Raw genomic sequence first — 18,587 nt, 5'->3', positions numbered from 1 at the left:
AACCGGAATTGGTAGTAAGGTAAAACACAACACCTGTGATGCTTGAGCTGCAAGCTCCATCTCTTTAGCAAGTTCAGACAATAATGAAACTAAGCAGAAGAAAAATTCCTAATCCAAGGCTAAGTGAGGGCCGGGGTATGCCCTCACCTCAGTTTAAATAGGATGGTGTGCACGCTTCCAGAGTAGCTAGGATGAATGCGCTCTGCCGTCCTCTACTGTGTGAGCCTGTGAATGTCATCGCCTGGGGAGGGCGATAGAGAGTAGAAAGGGGCCGCCTTCCCCGTATAATGATAACACTTTTCTTTCACGCTTCGTTTAAGCAGGGGCATTCCCCCAATTATAAGGTAGGTTTCAGTAGGATAGCAAAAAAATATCACTACTATGCAAATGGGGGGGGGGGGGGGAAGAAAAACCCAAGAGGGTGAGAGAGTAAATTTTAACCAGGTGTGTGTGTGTGTGTGTGTGTGTGTGTGTGTGTGTGTGTGTGTTCTCTCTCATGCTCCTACCTTTAGGCTTAATCTTTGACTTGAACAGCTCAAGCACCTTGGTCATCAAGCACGACAAGTACCTCAAGCACCTTCATCATTAAGTACGATAAGCACCTCAAGCACAAGTCTAGCTTGCCTAAGGTCTAAAGTACCTAAAGGTCCTAGGTCTAAGAACTTTTAACATTAACCTTTTGAGGCTTTAATGAAGCTAACCCTAAGGTCTTTTAAGCTCCATTAGATGCACGCTGCTTTTGATAGACTATTTCCTTTTGGACCCCTATTGAGATGTAACCATCTCTCCTCTTGGTCCCCCGTTGAGATAAGTTTAAAAGCACTTATTGCACATTGCTCTTTGGTAGACCATCTCCTTTTGGACCCCTATTGAGATGCAACCATCTCTCCTTTGGGCCACTGCTTAGATAGGTCTAAAAGCACATATCTATATCCTAACTCTTGTTCCCCTTTTATCTTTCCGTCTTAAATGATCAGTTTAATATGAGAAAATCGTTTGGTAAAATTAGATATTAGATTTTATGACAACACAAAAGGCATACACAAGAAGATACATACCAACACATCGCAATACACACACACAGACACCCCCCCATCGCAAGCAACCAAATAATAACAAGCAACATAGCAATCCATCAAGCATGCATACAATCCACACAAAACAAAAACTCGTAGGCAACCAAGCACTAAAACATGCAACAAAAACAAGTACATCTTTTTTGGTGGATTTTTCGATGTCCTCATTGAAGTCTAAGTGGCATGCTTCTACTTGAGCTCTCTGCTACAACTATCCTTACCTCCTCTATCCCTAGTTTTGATGCATCACCCATCTTTTGTAGCTTGGCATTATTGCTGGGTTTTCCCCTATGGTTTGTTGTAATTGCTATATTTTGGGGGGGCGGGGGGGGGGGGGGGGGGGGGGGGGGGGGGGGGGGGGGGGGGGTTCACTACCAGTTTCGTTTATTGTGTGATGCCTACGGGTTGATGTAATGCATACAAGCATGCAACTTGGTTATGTAATTTAAAGGTTCGAGCCCTCCTTTTCTTGCAAACAAGTTGAGGTCTCACGTAGGCCTACTATTTATATATGATGTTGAATGATAAGCTAGTGTCATGCAAAGGAAGTTTTGAACATATCTACCAATGATAGTGTTATTTGCATGAGGTTATGTGATCAGTTAGGTGTAAGGCATCTGTAGACCTTAGTCTGTCATAAATTTCATACATTGTACAAACAAAGAATAGCTACATATTAGAACACAAGGTAAACAGAAAATGGAACATATAAAAGTAGCAAAAATGTGCACGTCTAAAGAACATTGTAATATTCAATTATGTAAGAACTTAAGTTAGTGAAACGTTCAAGGCCTCCCAAATCTCTATGGACAATGCAGATGAAATTGACCACACCTTTATCTCCAAAAAGAAATCTCCAAATAATTTAACGGCAAAAAAAATGGTAAAAAGGGACACTTTGTGCAGCCCAAATCTTGAGATGGTGATTGAAACCTTTTAACGGATATTGAAAGTCACAGATATCACAGATGGTGATTTAGGCAGGCATTGTAGGAGCAATTAGGTACACATTAATTCTGCAAATTGAAATTAAGGACAAGCATCTCATCGGCCTTTTAGTCAATGTAAGACTACTAATAGTGAAGTTGGCTTTACAATACATATTAATAGCTAGATCTATTAGGCATGATTTATGAACTTGATCATCCTTAGCATCTATCTCTTGCAAAGTGGGGGACCTTTTATAGGGGGTGTGTTTTATAAGGGAGCTAATGCCGTTGGTTGATTATGAAAGTCATCCCCATGTTCCTCGAAAAACATGGGAGCCATTTACCCCTTAGCATACCACTTAGCAAGTGATTATCATGTGGGGGTTAAAGCTCACTCCAACTAGAGTCCAAGTGGCTGAAGGACATCCCATCCCCAGAAGAACACTATTGATACTTGATCATGCTAGCAATAGACAATTAGAGCCAAGATTAGTGTATTGCAGACGAGCAACAAAACATAAAGGATGCCCACTACAACTTACTCTCTCTATGCACTTTCTACTTGTTCACGCCAAGCAGTTCATCCAATTTTTAAGCACACCTCTATTTAGCGAGGGATGCACATATCAGCAATGTAGAATGAACAAGGTGATGAGGACGAAGGCCTGCTAAGTTAGGGGGGGATCAAATTTATGAACAGTAAGTTTTAATGAGTGCCTAAAATCACATGGAATTCTTGTTGTGTTTTGATATAAAATTACATTATCCATTATAGATACGTAATCACAAATGGAGGGAAGGCCCCACTTAAATAAAAAGATGAAAGGTCCTCAGGACTCGTCTGCCACATTGGTTAGTGGATTCATTATAGCAAGCTATTGCCTGTCAACGAATCCACTACAGCCTCGTTTGGCAAGCAGAGAGAGAGAGAGCGAGAGACAGAGAGAGAGAACAGAAGGCTCCTCCTAAAAATGCTACCATATGCAGGAACCGAGCTCCATGCCTTCCATTCTCATGCAGACTTCCTGCTGACCCATTGAGAAAATATGCAAACTTACCACTGAGGATTCTCATTTGCATCAAAACATTTAACATTCCCTTCAGTTCGACCCATGACTCCACGAATCATACCACATAAACAGGAAAGTCTTCATCAAGAATCATACAAGGCTTCCCTTTTTTCACCAATACAGAATGCCCTAAAGGGCCTAGAGCAGGTCTACAATTAAATTTGCATTACAGAAACCCAGCTGGAAACCTTGTTTCCGAAGCTCTTTTATACAAAGAAGGTTTAATGATGGTTACTGGGTCTGAAGTGTACAATTGCTAAAACATAGAAGAACTTAAAATACACAAAGATGGCTACTTAGAAAGTTCTCAAATAAACTTCATGCAGCAAACGACTTTCCACAGCCACATGTTGACGTCGCATTCGGGTTACTGAAAGAGAAGCCACCACCAATAAGGGAGTCACTGTAATCTAGTTGCATCCCATACAGATAAAGCAAGCTCTTCGGATCGCAAACTGCCCATTACAAACCAAAAAATTACATCAGAACATTAACTATAAATGATCTTCAAGAGGTTATCTGCAAGAAAATATAACTCAAAACCCACCCAAAATCTCCACAAGATAAGAAATAAATGTAGACAAAAACATGCAAAACAAGCACCACACAACACACACCGCATCTCCCAGCATATACAACCTGATCAGAGACCAGACATGGAAATTTCTCCCCCTACAAAACAAACAATCAAGCAACACACCACGCATGGAAAATCTTCTGAGTCAGAACAGATGCGGTATGATCAAAGACAAGATGGAAAATTCTCCTCATACTCAGCATAGTTTTTCCATACATACTCCAAGACGGGTACAGAAGTACTTGGACGGATATGGAAGTATGGATCGAACCCCCGAGGATTCCATACATTGGATCACAGCACACTAAAAGTAGCCTACATATGACACTTATAACAATGTAGAGGAGCACAAAACCATGGAATTAAGTGAAACACCACAGAAATTTAAGAATCTACGCAAATGACAAAATGAGGCAGCCAAAAAATGGAGCCTCAAGACAGTAAAGTCCCAAAAACCCAATCATACATCAATTGAACTCTAACGCATCCAGAAGTATGGTTCCCCAATCGGATGCATCCAGAAAAAACTACGATACTTGGTCATCAGCACAGCAAGAGGAATCTCATCTCTATTGACACTAGTCATGGAAAGTTAGCTAACGCTATGACCTCGTTGCAGAAACCCTAATCCTAACACCCGCCACAGCAAAGGGAGAGGAAAGATAGGAGTCTCCTCCGGAGTCTGTTGCTATGGTTACTTCAGGTAGACGAAGGAAAGCAGAGAAAAGATGGAGACAAATGAGGTAGCCCAATGGGCCCCAGCATTCCATCAGTTCGAAGCTGGGATCGACCTTCACATGCTTGTTATTCTTTAAGAGCAATACCGCCTCGTTCTACAATGCCTGATGGCATACCCATAGTTTCTAGACCCAGACCCGCCTTGGAGCGCCCAAAATAGTGCCTACCCCAAGGGAAGTAAAAATTGTTACGTGAGAAGCCCGTAGGCAATTCATCGGCAATTACAAAGACGAGAAGCCAAAACCGTAAAAAATGAAACAACGCCAAGCAAAGAAATCCCTCCTAGTGAGGGTAAAAAGTGCCTTGGTAACTACTTTAGAAGCAAGGAGGCACGAGAGAGTATCCACCAAAGCCTCTGAAAGCTAGGCACCTCCAAACTGAAGTAAAGACGAAAACCATCCAGGAAGGTATGAAGCATAGCTGAGAAGCCCGAGACAGCATCAATAGACTCATTGAGGGCACTAAGGGTATAGGATGGGAGAGAAGACGTTGAAGAGGATAACCAGCCTATCCAAAAGGGATATGAGAAGCCACCAGTATAAAGCCATGTTAGAAATCGAGAAAACCTCAGGAGAACCTCCACGTAGCCCCTAAAGAACTACACTGCAAGAGGAAACCAGCAAGGTCGGCATCGAAAACGAACAGAGAAAACACAAGCAATGTAAGGACCCGCTAGTGAAGTGCCAGGAAGGAAACCGAAGAGACTGTGGTGCAACCATCAAGTATAAGCTGATAAGCACCACAGCAAGCAGAAACCAAAAGTCAGCGAAGAAAACCAACGAGAGAAAGTACCAGCAAAGCAAGGATGACTGAAGGAGGAGCGGCACCAATGTGAAGCCAACCTCCAATCCAAAGGCAAGAATGGAGGCTCTCATCCTAGCCAAACCCATCAAAGGGCCATCGATGGAAGGAAAACAACACACTGAAGAACCCCCTACAACCCTCCGACAAGAAACAAGAGATTAGAAAAAACAAAAAAAAAATCACGCGCACAAAAACAAAAGGAAAAATTACATAGAAAGAAACACAAAACCGAGAACAAGCCTCTTTACACGACAACACACACCCACCCACCCAAACAAAATACAACACAGAAAAGCAAAACGAAACGAGAACAACACAACCCAAAAAACAAAGCAATGAAACACAAGAGAAAAGAAGAAAAGAACCGGACACTCAAGCTGCAACAAGAAGTTTAGGAGAGCCAGGAGTACAAAGCCATCGCCAGCATCAATAGACGGCGGCAGGTGGTGGCCATCGTCAACAGCAAACAAGGCCAAGAGTCGGCAACAGACGCACATCGATATGGAAGGCAAAGGTGCACACGGCACTAGGTAGCAAAGGTGAGTGGAGCACACCATGTCCACTGTAATGGAATTGGGCACCACATGCCAGCTGAAAAGACAGAACTGGAACAGACTTATAGAACTGGAACAACTTCAGAACTTCAAAGACAATTGGAGAGAGAGAGAGAGAGATGGAGTCCACACGGTAGACATGGAGTGGTGGAATTCCACTCCCAGATGCACTTGCCCCAAAACCTTGGTGCCCCTTTCGGTAATGCTCAGATAGAGGCACAACTACCAGCGAGCTCCACCTCTGCTTCTGTTAGGTGCACCGGATGATTGTTTGCGCTTTGCTCAAGTTGAGTGCTCCGAACTGTGCTCAAGGTTCCTTTTTGTTCTTATGGAAGGTAGAGCCTTCCGTTCTTAATGAGAGAATGCTCTGATCACAAACAAAGTGAATGGACACTGTGCGTGCAAGTGTGTGAGACTGAGAGATAGAAAGAGAAGAGAGATACGACACCAGAGACGTTGTAAAACCCTCCTCCGAAGGCCCCACTCTCGTCGGCGAGAGTGGTCTACTTATGATTGCACAAAGTGGTACAATGCGGATGCAATGGACTGATGCAACTTGGGACTATGCCGATGACGATGACGGTGATGACGACGACGACTTTAGGGCTGAAATCTGCGGTCTTCTAACTGCTGAATTTCGGGGCTGTTTCGGTGGTTAAAAATGACTGTTTTGGCTGCGTTTTCATGGGCTGAAAATGGGGGTTCTTTTGCAACCAATTAGGCTGAATCTGCTGCGTGTTATCTGTTGAAAATCTGCGTTTTTGAAAGCTGAAGATCTGCGTTTTTATGGCTGATGTCGAGGGCTGAAAACGATGTCCTGCTGCAGGGCTTAGGCTGCATTTTCATGGCTGAAAAACGCTACCATCTTGCGGGTTTGCTAGCGTTAGCAAAACGCTGGAGTGCGGCTGCTGAATCTGTGTAAAAACGCCAATGGGCTGATTTGCTGGCGATGGCTACAGATGGGGAAAACGCCAAGGAAGGGGAGTTCGTTGATGGCGATGGCTGTTGGAGGAAAACGCCAAGAGGGCGATGGGATGGCGCTAGGTCTTGGATGGGGATGGCTCACCAAGGGATGGTTTGGGGAGGTCTTGTTCAGAGAGGGAGGGAGTATCTGTTGCTTGGAAAAGCCTGCTGTGCTCCTTGCTCATCTGCCTTATTGTGCTAACTTGGGTTTGCTTATATATTAACTTAGCAAAATTGCCCTACCTACTTTTGTTGGAAAGTCACTTAAAAATAATAAGTGAAAATCCCAATAAATAGGAAAATAGGCTAAATGCACTGGAAAATTCCCCTAATTGATGCTAATGATGCTAATAGGCTAAATGCACTGGAAAATTCCCCTAACTGATGGGAATTCCGATGATCATGCTGTGTACAACCAGAGGATATGCATCTACACTCAGTGACTGGGCATGCACGGTCTACGAATAGACTCACAAAAGTGTTGACTGGACTCACTGACCTTGATCATGTTGTGGCTTGTCCACGGACACATAGGGTTGGATGTGTCACGTGACATCCCCTCCTTTTCAAAGTGAGGTACTGGTACCGAACTGTATGGCGTCGAGGGAGATCGCCAATAGCATCCGGAATCCTTGAAGGGACTCTTCGCCGGCCCACTCTGATGTGTGGGTCGTGCGGTACTTGAACTTCATAAAGGTCTGCAACGCTTGCTTCTTTGGGCCGCGCCGAAAGCGACACAAAATCTTCTGTGGCTCCTTCGATGCTTCAACTTCGTCTAGAGTCGTGCATCTTTCTTCTTCAAGAATCTCCATGGCTGAAAATTCCTGAAACCACTTCCAACACAAAACCATGAACATACCTATTCCATGTAAAGTGAGTGGAAAAAATCTTGTCTTCGCTAAAGACTGTGTATGCAATGTAGATGAACATAGAGACAGAGTGACAACTCGTTCATCAAACACATGAAAACAATGAGATCAAATCTCTCTTCTGATCTAGAGCAATCAACTGTGGCAATTCACAACGGAAATGCCCATGCTTGGTGCTCATCCTTTCTTGTGCTTGTTCGGAAACTGTGTCATGCCAAGGAAGAGACATGGAATGTGACTTCCTTACATACATTCTTTTCAGCTTTTCATGCAAATTCCGCATACATTCGTGCTCATCCATGAGAGAAACGTGCTCAACATACAATATGTCATGCCTAGAAAAAGGGATCACATAACGATGCTGACTAAAATACAGGAAACAATCACGAATGAAACACTCGAGCAATGCGTGCGTATCAATCATGAGAACACATAATACTTCCTCTGAGGGTTCTTTGGACCTAGGCTCGAGAGCCAAGATCGCTTCTTCTTGAGGAGGTTCTTTGGACCTAAGCTCGAGAGCCCAGATCGGTTCTTCGTGATTGATCGAATCTGCAACGAGGTTAGCTTCGCTAGAAAAAGCATCCACTAACACATCATCCTTGTGAACAATCACATCATCTTCATGCAACTCATCATGCTTGTGAGAAATAACATCTTGATCATGCAAATCATCATGCTTGTCATTGGCATCCAAATCATCATGCTTAGCAATATCATTCAAATCATCATGCTTATCTTTGTCATCCAAATCATCATGCTTGTCATTCAAATCATCATGCTCATCATTATCATTCAATTCCTCATCATGCTTCACACAATCATGCAAATCTTGTATGTCATGCTTTGGAGAAGAAGAGACTGAGAGAGTCTCCTTTTCCCAAATCTCTTGCATCTGTGCCTGAACTTGAGAATAGAGTCGCAAGAACTCTTTGTTTTGTCGGTCACTCTGTTCTTGTAATGCTTTCAAGTCGTATTGATGTTGTATGGCTGCCATTCCTTCTTTGTAGTCACGATCTATGGCTGCCCTTTGTTCTTCGTAGGCCTTTCTTTCTGCTTCTCGTTCTGCTTTGTCTTCTGCGTTTCATTTCTGCCATTCTTGCTGCATTTCTTGCTTCGCGTTGTAAATTCTGTTCCATAAACAATAGCTCCAACTCCTCCATTGGAGTTAGTGCAATCTTTGTCGTAGATGGGAAAGAGGGAGGGTCGAAAAAACCTCCTGGTGGGGAAAATTCTTCTTCGCCTCTCTCATGCTCATCACCTCCAAGCGAAGTATCCATTCCTCGACAAGCCCTTCTTTCTTGGGATTCCTGTCACTCTTCAAAAACACGATTAGGAATCGACACGCCCAAGCGAACTTGGGTTTGTGCGACCGCAACAAGCAAAAAAAATTCTTGTGATTCTTGTGGTTCTTTCCTTGAGTGATACAGAACACTGCCAAAGCTTTGATACCAATGTTAGGTGCAGCGGATGATTGTTTGCGCTCTGCTCAAGATGAGTGCTCCGATCTATGCTCAAGGTTCCTTTTTGTTCTTATGGAAGGTAGAGCCTTCCGTTCTTAATGAGAGAATGCTCTGATCACAAACAAAGTGAATGGACACTGTGCGTGCAAGTGTATGAGACTGAGAGATAGAGAGAGAAGAGAGATACGACACCAGAGACGTTGTAAAACCCTCCTCCGAAGGCCCCACTCTCGTCGGCGAGAGTGGTCTACTTATGATTGCACAAAGTGGTACAATGCGGATGCAATGGACTGATGCAACTTGGGACTATGCCGATGACGACGACGGTGATGACGACGACGACTTTAGGGCTGAAATCTGCGGTCTTCTAACTGCTGAATTTCGGGGCTGTTTCGGTGGCTGAAAATGACTGTTTTGGCTGCGTTTTCATGGGCTAAAAATGGGGGTTCTTTTGCAACCAATTAGGCTGAATCTGCTGCGTGTTATCTGCTGAAAATCTGCGTTTTTGAATGCTGAAGATCTGCGTTTTTATGGCTGATGTCGAGGGCTGAAAACGATGTCCTGCTGCAGGGCTTAGGCTGCGTTTTCATGGCTGAAAAACGCTACCATCTTGCGGGTTTGCTAGCGTTAGCAAAACGCTGAAGTGGGGCTGCTGAATCTGTGTAAAAACGCCAATGGGCTGATTTGCTGGCGATGGCTACAGATGGGGAAATCGCCAAGGAAGGGGAGTTCGTTGATGGCGATGGCTCTTGGAGGAAAACGCCAAGAGGGCGATGGGATGGCGCTAGGTCTTGGATGGCTCACCAAGGGATGGTTTGGGGAGGTCTTGTTCAGAGAGGGAGGGAGTACCTGTTGCTTGGAAAAGCCTGCTGTGCTCCTTGCTCATCTGCCTTATTGTGCTAACTTGGGTTTGCTTATATATTAACTTAGCAAAATTGCCCTACCTACTTTTGTTGGAAAGTCACTTAAAAATAATAAGTGAAAATCCCAATAAATAGGAAAATAGGCTAAATGCATTGGAAAATTCCCCTAATTGATGCTAATGGATTCTGATGGGAATTCCGATGATCATGTTGTGTGCAACCAGAGGATATGCATCTACACTCAATGACTGGGCATGCACGGTCTACGAATAGACTCACAAAAGTGCTGATTGGACTCACTGACCCTGATCATGCTGTAGCTTGTCCACGGACACATAGGGTTGGATGTGTCATGTGACAGCTTCTGCAGACCAGAATGCCAGAGAGGATACCCAAGCTCATATTTAAAGGCCCCTGGCTCCATAAGCAACTGATATGAAAAGCTAAACCAAAAAGATTCTCTTTAGAAATATGCAGAATTTTCTTTCTAAAACTGAATTCTAAAAATAGTTGCTTTTTCTTCCTGTTTTTAGAAGAAATAAAGAAAGCTTTACTGTTAGTGTTGACATTTTAAATATGGGGGGCCTTGCTTTCCGGGGGAATTTTTTCCACCGCTAAGCTTTTTTGTTACCAGCTTCTGTAGGTGTGACCCCTTTTACGAAAAGTGAGGGTGACCAACTAAGAGCATCCTTTGGCGGCTATAAAAACACACCTAGCAGTTCACGCTCACACAGGTATTCGGATTTTGCCATGATTGCTTGAGCACATACTCACATTTCAGCCCTCCGACTTTGACACCAGAAGATATCAACTGGAAAACGCTGCTGCTGGCTGAAAGCGCTGATGCCAAAACGCTAGGTACTGCTTGAGAAAACGCTGGTGATGCTGATGATCACATGCTTGAGCGCATACTCTCGCATTTCAGCCCTCCGACTTTGATACCAAAGGATATCCTGCAAAACGCTGCTGCTGGCTGAAAATGCTGATGCCAAAACGCTAGGTACTGCTTGAGAAAACGCTGGAGATGCTGATGATCACCGAGTACTTGGTGCTACGGGTTCTGAGAGGCTCTTCTTGCTCCTCTGCTGATCTTTAGAGCCCAATGGGTCACTTATATAGGTGCAATTCCTTGATGCCCCACGATTCTGGTAATTGAAAAGTCACCCTAATTTTTTTAAAAATGTGCAATCAATAGGTATGCATGCAGCTACTCTAAGTGCCCTGGACATGCACGTTGTAACAAGCTTGGACACTCCAAGCGAAAAATCAATAGCAACACACGAATAGAAACTTCAAAATCACTAAACTTTAATAGAGAGAGAGAGAGAGAGAGAGAGAGTCAACACGGCCCAAGTAGTTCCGTGCCCATGTACCAAAGTCTGGCGCCCCTTTCGGTATTTCTTTATCATTAATCATTGCAAAGTACAACTCCCGAGGGACCTTTGCTCTCAAACTCTCTACAGAGTGAGGCGCTAAGGGCTCTTATAAAGAGTACCTGGGATGCCCAAAAGCAGAGCCCCAAAAGCAATCAATTCCAAAGCACTTTCACCCAAAAGCTCTCGTCCCCAAAAGCTAGCGCTGGAGATTTCCAAAAGCAGCAAGTGTAATTTGCGAAAATCCATACAGCCTGCCATTAGGCACCTGCAATGCAAATCGCGGAAATCTCATACGGCTCAACATGTCAACGCATTTTACGGAAATCCATTTCAAGGTTCAAGCTTCTATCTTATAGGGTTTCGAGCCCACAACCGATGCTTCATAAGTTCTTCAAGTTAGTCCATTCAGACTCTCTTGTTCACTTGGACAATTCTCTGCCAGATGGTCCTGCCACATCATCACTTTGTGGCATACCCCCTTCTTGAAGGAATTGTAATTGCCCTAGATTACGCCTGTCACAAAGTAATGACGTGACTACCGAGAGCAAAAACCCTAATTTCTGCCAAAAACCCTAAAACCTGCAAACCCTAATTTAAGCCAAAAACCCTAATTTCTGGAAACCCTAACCCTAACTGCTGGCTGAAACCCTAAATTTGGCGACAGAAATGCCACGTAGCACTAGTACGGATTTCCGGGTTTTGCAGTGAAATTTCAAGACGTTGAATTGCAGCTTTTGAGCGACGCATGTTTGTTGCTTTTCTCCACGCAAGTTATGGTGTGTGTGTGTGTGTGTGTGTGTGAGAGAGAGAGAGAGAGAGAGAGAGAGAGAGAGATTCTTGCTTTATTTTAATGGGAAACCCCAAGAGGGCTTGTGAGAGAAACGCTTTGCTTTTAACTGGAAGCTTTTGGGGCTCTCCTTTTGGGCATCCCTTGTAAACTTTAAATAAATGGTTTAGGGCTCACTCTGCAGAGCATCTGGACGCAGAGTCTGAGAGTGAAACCCTAACCGCTCTCTTGTACTTTGACATTGATTAATACATAAAGAAATACCGAAAGGGGCGCCAGTCTTTGGGGCCACTATCTCTAGGCATGGAACTCCGTCGGGCCAGTGCAAGTCTATTGTGATCTGTGAATTGTTTTGAAGTGGTTATTTGGTGGCATCGTGATTGATTCTTGACTTGGAGTGTCGAAGTATGTTACAGTGGTATCAGAGCACGGCCGATTTCTCTTCTACCGGAAATCCGATCCCCAAATTTTTTTCCGCGGCACCTATGGCTTCACGCAAGGATTAGTCAACTCCCTCTGCATCTGGAGATGCGGGAAGGGATCACAACGAAGATTCCGGCAGAGACTATGGCCTGCCTCGGCCTAATCATGCGGAGCAAAGAGAGATAAAGCGTCGTCAATTGATCGCCGATGCAACAAAGATAATGCTCAGTTTTGCGAAGGACCCGAAGTTAGCAAAATATATGAGCGAGACTTCTTTTCAGGAAGTGCATGCGCAGTGGCAGAAAACCACTACACCACCCCCGAAACCTACTCTCAAGAAACCTTATGATCACAAGAAATATTCAGAGAAGGAACTAGAAGAGGTGGTTGATGCACGGATTGCTCAGCTTTTTGACGCCCACGAGAAAGCCAAAAAGCACGGCAAAAAGCAGAAGAAAGGCACTGACTTCCCGGGTTATTTGGGTCGTCAGTCGCCATTTGACAAAGCAAAGAAACAAAAGAAGCGTGTTCGATTTGAAGGAGTACATAGTTCTTCTTCTTCTTCTTCTCCTGACAGTTCTTCTAGCTCTTCAGATTCAAGCGAAGAAGATAGAAAACGCAAAAAGACAAGCAACAAACAACACTTCGGAAAGGGCAAGAAAAAGGCAAAGAAGTCTAAATCTTGCCAAGTGACTGACAGTTCTACAAAGAACATCTGCAAAATCGGTATCTGTGGCATATTGATCGACCATATCCTCGAAGCTCCTATGATGATCGCGGAAATAGCCAAAACCAACGGATTCCGAGACAAAGCATCTGCCACCACATTCTTTTGTCCATGCACATGGACAATATGGAAGTGAAACTGTGACAAGATGTTCGACCACCACATCTGCTTTTCCGAAACCTGCTTCTGTGACAAGAAGTAGCGCAAACTCTGATGGTCTCTAAAGACAGTAAAATCCGCTCCGAGTAGAGATAATGCCGCCACTGAGTAAGAGCATGGATAACCGCCAAAAGCTCTTTCTCATATATATGTGTTGTCATCTCCGGCCTAGAGAACAATCGGCTCTCGTAAGCAATAACATGGCCTTCTTGCATCAAGACCGCACGCAGACTACGACCACAAGCATCACAATATACTTCAAATGACTTCTGCAAGTCCGGCAAAGTCAAAACAAGTCCCGTAGTCAATTTCTCTTTCAACGTCCGAAAGGCAGTCACCTCTGTGGATCCCCACGAGAAAGGGACTCCTTTCTGTGTCAAGACATGCAAAGGGGAAGCAACCTCTGCAAAATTTCGTATCAACCGCCTGTAGTACGAACACAGTCCCAAGAAGCTTCTTACTTCTAGACGTTCTTTAAATCGGGCCAATCACGGATAGTCTCTATCTTGGCCGGGTCCATTTGCACTCTAGCTGCTGAGACAATGTGTCCCAAAAAGTATATCTCTGGTAGGTTTCTTTGCATTAATCACTAACTTGTGATCTCGTAATGCCTGAAAGACCTGAAGCAGATGATCTCTGTGTTCTGCCTCATTCTTGGAGAAAACAACGATGTCGTCAAAGAAAGTGCCACAAATAGCCTGTACTCTCAAAAAATCTTGTCCATCATCCGGGTAAATGTCACAGGAGCATTGGTTAAGCCAAAAGGCATCACCAAAAACTCAAATAACCCAAAAGTCATCCAAAAGGCTGTCTTGTAGACGTCTCCTGGTGCGATTCGAATCTGATGATATCCACTCTTCAAGTCAATCCTGCTCAAGCACGAGGATCCCAGTAACTTGTCGAGTATATCATCGATCCTAGGAATCGAAAATCTGTTCTTGATGGTGATTTTATTGAGAGCTCTATAATCGATGCACATCCTCCAAGATCCGTCTTTCTTCAAAACCAACAACACGCAAGAGCAATACGGTGAAGTACTAGGCTAGACAAGACCCTTTTCCAAGAGGTCTTTCACTTGGTTCATTCTTGAATGAAGAGGCGGGTAGAAAAGAGCTCCAGAATCTCTCACAATAAGCATTGATTGTATCTTTCTTGGCCATCCGAAGATGGTTCCAAGCAGCTCATATATCTCGTTCATATTCTTGCGTCAACCAAGAAGAAATAAAAAGCTTCTTAAATTTCAGCCATTTAAGGGCCTAGTCTTGTTTAAAAGAAGCGTGGACCACCAAGTACGAGCATTCCCCTTAGAGTAAGAGGCAGCTCTCCAAATCTTGGAGTGCTCTGAATAGCGTCCTCCCGCGAAAGCGATGTCAAACTGCTGTATAAAAGACAAAGCCTTCGAAGCATCTGAGTATCCTAAGAAAGTATCAAACTTGATCGAGTGGCCACCTTCTTTAAACTCTTGGACTTTCTTGCTTTTATCTTCGAGAAAGTCATATTGGTTGGCTTTGTGAAAATTCTTCTTGTTCGCATAAAAGTTTCCGTCATCAGAATCTGAGCTGTCTGTAGACGAGTCCTTAGTAGAACTGTCAGTCTTTGGGCGAGATTTAGCCTTCTTTACTTTTTTCTTCCCCTTTCCGAAGCTTTGTTTCTTGCTTCGCTTTTTACCTTTTCTGTCTTCTTCGCCCCGAATCTGAAGAGCTAAAAGAACTGTCAGAAGAAGAAGAAGAAGAACTGGGTTGAAACGAACGAGGAGAGAGGCTCTGCCGGCTACACAGACCACCTACAGATACGCGTCGGACGAACCACCCGACCATAGCCACCATCCGGCAACTCCCCCGAGCTGGGGCCAACGTCCGAGGGCGTAGACGTGCACCTGTAAGACTGCGCGTCCCATACCACCCGGCCTCACCTCCTCAAGGTGACCTCGCGCACTCCTAGCCTCGCGGGCTAACCACTGGCACTCTACCAGTGGGGGTCGATCCCCCCAAATGAGGCCTTGGCCTCCCTTTTATAATAATGGCCGGCCACACTGGCCGCGTTCACAATACGTCCGCCCGGACACTGGACGCCCATCCCGACGGCATCTGGGCTAGATCCCCTCTCCTGTGAGCGGGGCATAACATACCTGCCCCCTTAAGAACCATTGATGTCCTCATCCAATGAAGTGGGGATACTGAGCCTTCAAAGCTCTAACAGGTTCCCAAGTAGCAAACCTTTCAGATTGACCCTTCCATTTAATTAAGTACTCGTCATAAGCCTTTTGACGTGAATGACAGGTACGATGATCTAAAACTGCTTCTGGTTCTCGAGGAATATACTCAGTTTGCATATCTTGCCATACATTTTCCTCGATAGGCACAATGACGTCGGCTTCGCCCAATTTCACTTTAAGGCGGTTGACGTGAAACACTGGATGTACACTAACATCCGAAGGGAGAGCCAGTTTCTAGGCAACTTGGCCAATTTTCCTTGTGATCAGGAACGGACCACAATATCTAGCTGAAAGCTTATAATGCTTTCCCGTTCGCATAGTCTTGGAATCCTTGGGTATCTTGAGATAGACCCATTGTCCCACATCTAGAGTCCTTGGAGATCTCTTTTTATAAGCATAAGTAGTGACTCGATCACGAGCCGTTCTTATACTTTCCTTGGCCACAATTCGAGCATTTCCTGCATGTCATACAGGAAATCACGAGCTTGGCGTTCCTTGACTTTCTCTAAGCCAATGGAAATTGGGGATTTAGGCTCAAATCCCTACATCAACATGAACGGGCTAAATCCAATAGCAGAATGCTTGCTACTGTTATAGGCAAATTCTAATTGTGGAGATACCTTTCCCAATCAGACTGCCTGTGAGAGACATACGCTCTCAAAATGTCCTCTAACGTCTGATTCATCCTCTCAGTTTGTCCGTCGGACTGAGGATGGTCAGAAGACAACATACTCAACTTCGTTTGAAGATGAGCAAACACATCTCGCCAAAATCGGCCAGTGAACTTAGTATCTCGATCACTCACGATATCCTCTGGCAGGCCATACAGCTTATAAAGCTGATCGACAAATAAAACCGCCAACTCATGGCTTTTTACTATCGACTTCATTTGTATAAACTTCGCCATTTTTGTGAGTCTATCGACCACAACCCAAATAACGTCATTGCCCCGACTAGAATTTGGCAAACCAACGATAAAGTCCATGAAAATACTTTGCCACTTGGCATCTGGGATTTCCAATGGGTGTAGCAAGCCAGCTTTCCTAAGGCGCTCTTCCTTATTGACCTGACACTGAGCGCATCTCTTCACATAGCTCTCTATGTAAGAGCCCATCCTTGGCCAATAGAAATATCGCTTGACCAAAGCCAAAGTTCTCTGGATTCTTGGGTGCCCAGTGCTAGGAACATCGTGGCATTCGCACAAAATCCTTTGCCGAATCTCATCAATTTCCGGCACGCAAACTTTACCATTTCTGAACAATAGTCCACCTCTTATGGAATATTGTCGCTGTCTCATCTCTCCAGCACGACTCACTTGGGTCTCCGGACCACCCAAGCCTGTATACGAGTCATGCCCCGCTTCGACCTCGTCCATATCGTGCCAAAATGGCCATCGGAACGACATAGCCCTGGGAGAGAGAGATAGAAATCCGTCGAGATTTCAGCCATAGACAAGGCATTGACCTCAGGAATCCTGTTGAGCGCATCGGCAACTCGATTGCTAGATCCTTTTCTATAACGGAGCTCAAAGTCAAACTCTTGCATAAGCTCAACCCATCTAGCCTTCCGGCCTCTGAGATCACCCTGATCACAAATATAGCGCAAGGAGTGATGATATGTCCATGCAACAAACATAGAGCCATACAAGTAGTGCCGCCATTTCCTCAGGGTGTGGACTACGGCATAAAGCTCCTTCTCGTACGTTGGATAACACAGTTCAACGTCAAAAAGTTTCTTACTTTCAAACGCAACAGGACATCCATCCTGGTATAATGCCGCACCAATAGCATAATCACTAGCATCCGTTTCAACCACAAACGGTTTGCTAGGAACCACAATGTGCAATATTGGCGCAGTAGTCACAAGTGCTTTAGTGTCCGAAAGCTCTCGACGCAATGTGACATGAAACGTTTCGGGGTTTCGGGGTTTCGTGTGTTTCGGGGTTTTGAGGTTTCCGAAACGTTTCGTTTTGGAGCTCAAAGAAAGCGAAACACAGGTTTCGTTTTATATGTATGTTCATATAATTATACATTGAATATACATACAAATTTATCTGTAAAGACATGAAATACCAAAATCTAGATGTGAGACTTGAGTCACGAGTGAACAAGGTAAGTCGGCAACCAGCTGCAACAACGTGGAGGTAAAGACAAGGGGCCCATGATGACTTGTAAGGTTCAGAGAGAGAGAAAGAGAGAGAGAGAGAGAGACATTATTCGATGTGCGTGCGGGTCAGAAAATCTATCGATTTTTTGAGACGGCCTTTGTGTTAAAAAATCCCCGAACGGGTGGTTTGAGGTTAACTGGTCAAAAGGGGGGCAAAAAAAAAAGTCAACTGATTTCGCACGTTTCGCCGAAACGTTTCGGCCGTTTCGCCGTTTCGAGGTTTCAGAGGGCTGAAACGGGATTTTATGTCACTATGTCTCGGCGAGACGCTCATTCCAAACAACAGGGAGATTACCTTTACGATGAGGACCCAAAGTCTTTGGCCATTTCACCCCTCCTTTTAATAGTTGCGTAAGCGGAGCAGCAACTTTAGAGTAATCCTTGATAAACTTGCGAAAGAATCCAGTAAAACGTAAAAAGGACTTTACTTGGCATACATTCTTCAGACTGGGCCAATTTCGCACTTTATCCAACTTTTCAGGGTCAACGCGAATTCCTTCGCGAGTAATGATATGACCCAAGTACAGAAGCTCTTTCCTAAAGCATTCACACTTAGAAGCCTTAGCGTAAAGCTTCCAAGTCCTCAATACTTCGAGAACAGTGCGTATATGCGCTAGGTGCTCAGGCAAACTTCGGTTGTAGATCAAGATATCATCGAGAAATACAACAACGAAGTTGCCTAAAAATGGTCACAGCAGATCATTCATCATCTGCTGGAACGTAGCTGGAGCATTGGTCAAACCAAAAGGCAAGACCAAAAAACTTGTAGTGACCATAACGCGTATGGAAGCCTGTCTTAGGAATATCTTCCAGTTTGATCCGTATCTG

At 44.4% G+C, this 18,587-nt stretch overlaps 1 protein-coding gene across 2 annotated transcripts in view; it reads right to left on the bottom strand.

The window, feature by feature from the left end:
• Positions 1 to 3,133: 3,133 nt before the first annotated feature.
• Positions 3,134 to 18,587, bottom strand: part of CPISCA (chloroplast-localized ISCA-like protein) — a 69,029-nt gene continuing 53,575 nt past the window's right edge. The window contains exons 3-4 of one of the 2 annotated variants that reach the window (XM_086516263.1): positions 5,183 to 5,324; positions 3,134 to 3,530 (exon numbers count right to left, since the gene is read on the bottom strand). In XM_086516263.1, coding sequence (XP_086372389.1) covers positions 3,476 to 3,530; positions 5,183 to 5,324 — 197 coding nt within the window. In that variant the 3' untranslated portion in view covers positions 3,134 to 3,475. The remainder of the gene's footprint in view (positions 3,531 to 5,182; positions 5,325 to 18,587) is intronic. The other variant, XM_086516264.1, reaches the window with a different exon arrangement.

Source organism: Adiantum capillus-veneris, chromosome 7, assembly GCF_014529385.1.
Source record: "Adiantum capillus-veneris isolate H3 chromosome 7, ASM1452938v2, whole genome shotgun sequence".
NCBI classification, from domain to species: domain Eukaryota; kingdom Viridiplantae; phylum Streptophyta; class Polypodiopsida; order Polypodiales; family Pteridaceae; genus Adiantum; species Adiantum capillus-veneris.
The sequence above is the reverse complement of the archived record's forward strand: the minus strand, read 5'-3'. Positions and strand labels throughout refer to the sequence as shown.